Source organism: Montipora foliosa, chromosome 2 (genome assembly GCF_036669935.1).
Source record: "Montipora foliosa isolate CH-2021 chromosome 2, ASM3666993v2, whole genome shotgun sequence".
Taxonomy (NCBI): Eukaryota; Metazoa; Cnidaria; class Anthozoa; order Scleractinia; family Acroporidae; genus Montipora; species Montipora foliosa.
The window spans coordinates 61,524,803-61,529,802 of NC_090870.1; the positions used below are offsets into that span (position 1 = coordinate 61,524,803).

General features: G+C 36.1%; 1 protein-coding gene across 1 annotated transcript in view; it reads left to right on the forward strand.

Annotated features, from left to right (window-relative positions):
- Positions 1–5,000, forward strand: part of LOC137984630 (rho guanine nucleotide exchange factor 28-like) — a 56,785-nt gene that overhangs the window by 28,343 nt on the left and 23,442 nt on the right. The window contains 9 exon segments of the mRNA XM_068831835.1: positions 1,663–1,740; positions 2,252–2,308; positions 2,484–2,523; positions 3,343–3,417; positions 3,841–3,916; positions 4,005–4,055; positions 4,058–4,101; positions 4,255–4,358; positions 4,475–4,528. Of these exon segments, the coding sequence (XP_068687936.1) occupies positions 1,663–1,740; positions 2,252–2,308; positions 2,484–2,523; positions 3,343–3,417; positions 3,841–3,916; positions 4,005–4,055; positions 4,058–4,101; positions 4,255–4,358; positions 4,475–4,528 (579 nt within the window).

Below are 5,000 nucleotides of genomic sequence, written 5' to 3' on the forward strand. Positions count from 1 at the left end.
GGACATCATTTGTTTTTAAAAAATGGGTTCTCTGGTTTAAGTGCCCCTGTGATGAAAAAAATCACATCCTTTTTTTCTTCAGATTTTGAAAGTGTGTTTGCTTAACACCTGATTTTGAGCTTTGATTTTTATATCCAAAGGCCTTTTAGTTTGAGTGTAAGTTTTGGATTACATGGTCCACTATTACTCACATTCAAAACTGACTGATTGGACCTCAGAGGGTAGGATCCAGGGAAAAGTGATGTCAAAGGCTGACTAGCTTAACATTTCAGGATGTGAATGCAGCTTATTATATATGCAAAATGGGAGTTTAAAGTCTGAAAGCCCAAAACTCCCATGCTGTGTATTTAAATTCTGCACCGTACGTACATGTACACTCACATTGCATTCTTAGACTAGTGAGCCTTGGACATCATTTTCTCCTTGATGCAGCTCTCCCAAGATCTGACAGTAATTGCAGACTTGTAAGTAAGTAGTTAAAATAAACAAGTGTCTTTTTGAAATCACGTCTTAAAACTTTGGTGGCTTAGTGTTTAGTTAACATAATAATTATTTTGAAATCCAAAGAAAAATATGAATTGATTTTTTGGTCGCAGGGGCACTTTAAGAAGCATCTAAAAATTACAAGCTTTTGATTGCCATGCAGTCTGCAATCTTGGATGAGTGAATGATAATAGTGCTGACTTAAAATTTATATTGTAAAATCAATGCCAGCCATGCAACTGCTCTATTAACTTAAAGATTAAACACAAGTAATGGACAGGGGAAATTTCTGTGCAAGAAAAACATTGGATTCCTGGCACACTGCTATTACAAGTGAAGCAGACTATTCAAAAAAGTGCTCAGGCAAATTATACTTAATTCTACTATAAATTCCTATTAGCACTTAATATCCTCAAAGATATTTTTATCATTCTTATTGTAATTTTGATTTTTTACCGTATGCCAGTGAATGGAGCAACGGTAGATTGAAAGCACGATTCGTACCACAACTGTGGCTTTAATAAATCAGAGCGATTGCAGACAACCGAGTGAGTATTCACACACAAGGAGAAAACAAAGAGAGCCTGGATGCTGAGCATGCGGTAAACTAATGTGTCACTCACTGACCAGTACTGGCGGTATAAATCTTATGTTTGGCTCCTTACCTTTCACTCATGAAAAATTGCAGACTCACAATCAAAATGTTGTGATTTTAATAATAATTATTATAGTTGATACATGTAATACTCTTTATGAATAATGTTAACCTGGTTTTCTTGCAAAAATTTAATCAAATTAAACTTGAGTGATAAACATTACATTATTATGGTAAAGGCTACACCATCCCGCAAATAGCAATTGCTAATCTAGGTGGGTAGTGTTTTATCTAAATATGTGCAAAGAAGTCTTAAATAGTAACTTACAAAACTAACTAATTAATTTATTAAAAACAATGAAAGGCTGATGAGACTAACTTGCAATTCTTGAAGATTGTACTTTGTTAAATCAAACTACATGTACCTTGAAGCGTTATTTTTCGTTTTGAAGGAAACAGTTTGCAACTTATTACAAATAATGTTGAAATAATGGAGTAACAATTAAAATTTGACAATTTAAAGTTTAACACTGTTGATGACAAGTAATCAGTAAGCTGTTTTGTTCTGTTAATGTTCTGTGCAGTCGAAAACAGCGTCAACTGCACATAAATGCTAAAGGGGTGAAGAAGTGGTACTCCTTACATGCTCTATCTACGATAAGGTAAAGTACAGTCATAATTAAGGTAAAGAGTTAATAATCATAATATCGGCAATGAAAAGTGAACAAAGTATAACTGTTTAAACCACAGCAATTTACGGGTAAAAATTGATAATGATGGTAATATGAACAACACTGTTTTAAGAAACATACATTTGAACTGAGGGGAAAAAATAAGTTAAGTGCTGAGATCATCGCAGTTATGAATGCTACTTTAGCAGTAACAAAAGTACTTGTTGTGGCAATAATGCAAGTGTTTACTGTATTTCTTTTTCTTTTGTATGATATTGTTTTTATTATGTATTTTGGTGCAAGAATTTAATCATTATTTAAAACAACAACAACAATAATAATAATAATAATAATAATAATAATAATAATAATAATAATGATATTATGAACAATGTCTGGAGATGTTGAATACAATGTATATCATCCCAATGAAACCTTGATTTGTTGGTAAGTACAACAATCATTCAATCACCTAATTGCAAATCATTGTTTTTTGCTACAGGGAGTCACAACATAAAGTACAAAGCAGATTGTCTCTGGTAGAGTGTGCGGGTGAAAAGTAAGAAATTTAAGATTTAGTGATTTTTGTCTAAGATATTGTGAAAAGTACTGTAATTATGTGCTTAATTCTGCAGTTTCAAGAAGGGTAATAGGAATAGTAATGAGAAAAAAGACGAATTAGATTCTGTTCTTTTTGCAACATGTTACATTGCTGTAATATATATTTTTTTCAGTGGCCCTGAAAGTGCTGATGATTCGGAAGAAGCAGAAAAGGTGCATATGTTTTAATACTTAAATTAATCGTGTTCAAGCTTCCCTGTGCAAAAAAAAATTGTGTACAACTTCCTTTAACCAATACTCGAAGGATCTGCATCATGACTATTCTGGGAGTAGGGATAGGGGGTGAAGGGTAGGGGAGGGGGGGAAGGGGGTGAAGGGTACCATATCTGAAACAACCCAAACCTTTACAAAAATGCTAACCTTAGACATAAACATTATCTAAAGCATAGTGTTTAGGCCATTTTTGTAAAGGCTTTGTTGTTTCAGCTGTGCAGGTACCGTTCACCTCCGTCCACACCAACCACCCCCAACCCCTACCCCTCACCCCTGGAATAGTCATGCTGGAGGATCTGAGTTGCTATTTTCTTGATCCCCCCAGTATCCTCAATCTAATTGCATCTTGGATTGAAAGGAATAAGATGCACGCCAACTTTTAAAGCATCACAAAGTCTCCTCTTTCACCTGTTCTGTGAATAAATACAGTTAAATGTATATATGCATCACAAAGTGCCCTCTTAACACTACTTTTCAAGTAAATGTTGTAGTTAAAATTTTCCTTGGTAGAAAATCTGAACATAGTCTGAAAAATTTTTAACCAAGTAAATCTTTTAACTACAAGAGGAATACAAATGATTGTGAAACCCAAAAGTAACATGAACACTATCTTGACTTGTTGTACGACGTTGCAAATATGTACTTGATACTTAGAGTTAATGGGACAATAATAATTATATGATGTTATGTGTCTCCTTATGTGCAGTCTAGACATTGCTGTAAAATACATGGGCCTGGTTACTTCATTTTTTATTTCAGGAAAAGCATGAAGCTACGGGGAAGGGTCTTCGGCGATTTAGCATGCTGTTTGGAAATTATAAGTCGTCATCCAAGGTATTTGTGCAGCAGTGACTTAATTGTTATTGCTAATATGTTATTCTTTTACGTCATTTGTTAAAACTGATGACTTTTAACTAGTTTCAGGAGGATTCTTGTCCTGTTATTTTCATATCCAATGTAGTTACAGTGAGTAATATACAATGACATTGCATATATGCATATCACTCTCCTGCCTTTTCCACTTCATCTTTCACTGTTCATTCCTTTCTCACGTCAGGAAAGCAGTACTCATCCACACGTACATCTCTGATCTCTGTAAAAGACATTTATCAGGAATTAGAAAGGCAAAAAATTTTAGTGGGTGGGACACTCGAATAGTAATGTGTAAATTTGATGATATTCTTTTTACAGCCCATTATGGTTTGTCTCATCATAAGTAGCACCTTCACAATAACATTATTATTATTCTTGTTCTAGGCATCCAAGAAAGAACTTCCAAAGCTTCAGAAGGGTAATGCAACTAGAAGCAGTTTGCGAAAAGACAAGTCTTCTGGTAATTTTAGCTCTGTTTTAATCCATTTTGGCAATAAATTATTTGCTGCTGTTCTTAAGCTTCAACACAGTTCTAACTTTGTTTACAGCAACTCGTAATAAAGACACTGAAGATGGCAAGAGAGAGGCAATGGACATTCCCCAAAGACTGCACTTGTCCGGAGAGCCTCAAAACCGGGTGAAACGGTATGGTTTGAATACTAATATTATCTATCCCAAGTAGACAAAAAAGAGCCTAACAAATGTCTTGGTGCAGGAGGGAGGCAGGTGTTAATGACTTGGGCACTCAGAGTTTATTTGATCTACATGTGTTTCCCCTTTCTCTGTGTTTTTTTCCAGGTAACTGTGCTTCCTAATCCTGGGTTATTAACACGGTCTGGACGAGGCACATCTTCAAGAACTACTCTGAGTCCCAAACCAACTTCCCCTCTGCCATTGAGGAGGTAATCTACAGCGCGAAAGAATTCTCTTTCATCAGCATTGGTTTTAGAATATATGAAATTTCATACACTGGTCATTTCTCTGATTTCTATGATCAACGTTTTTGTTACTCACACAGCAGGAGCTTTACGATGGATGACGACAACAAAGAACGAGGAAGAGAGAAAGCCAAGTAAGTTTTTACCACAATTGCTTGTAATCTTGCAATCTGATTGGCTAATTTGCCGTTGTCGATAAGAGTCTAGGGGTGCTTTCCATAAAGCCAAAATTCCGGAAATTTCGGGCTGAAGTTAAATGGAACGGTCCGTTTTGGTTCGGTCCGACCGGAATATTTGGGACCCCCTCTGGGGGTGGTCCTCTATGACCGGTCCGGTCCGGTCGAAACGTGCCGTTCCATTTACAAAACTTCTCGTTTCCAGTCCCATTTCACTGTGATGTAACCGAAATTTCGGTCGAAACGTAAATGGAACGCTTCGGTCTGGTTAGAAATTTACTTTTGATGAAAAATGTCGTTCCATTTTTTCTTGCTTAGTTCCACTGATCTCGGACCTGATGGTCAGGCATAATGGAAAGCACCCTAGACAACGTTGTGCGCGTCATGCTCGCGTCAATTTACCACGCAATGTACCGGTAACAGCCAATCA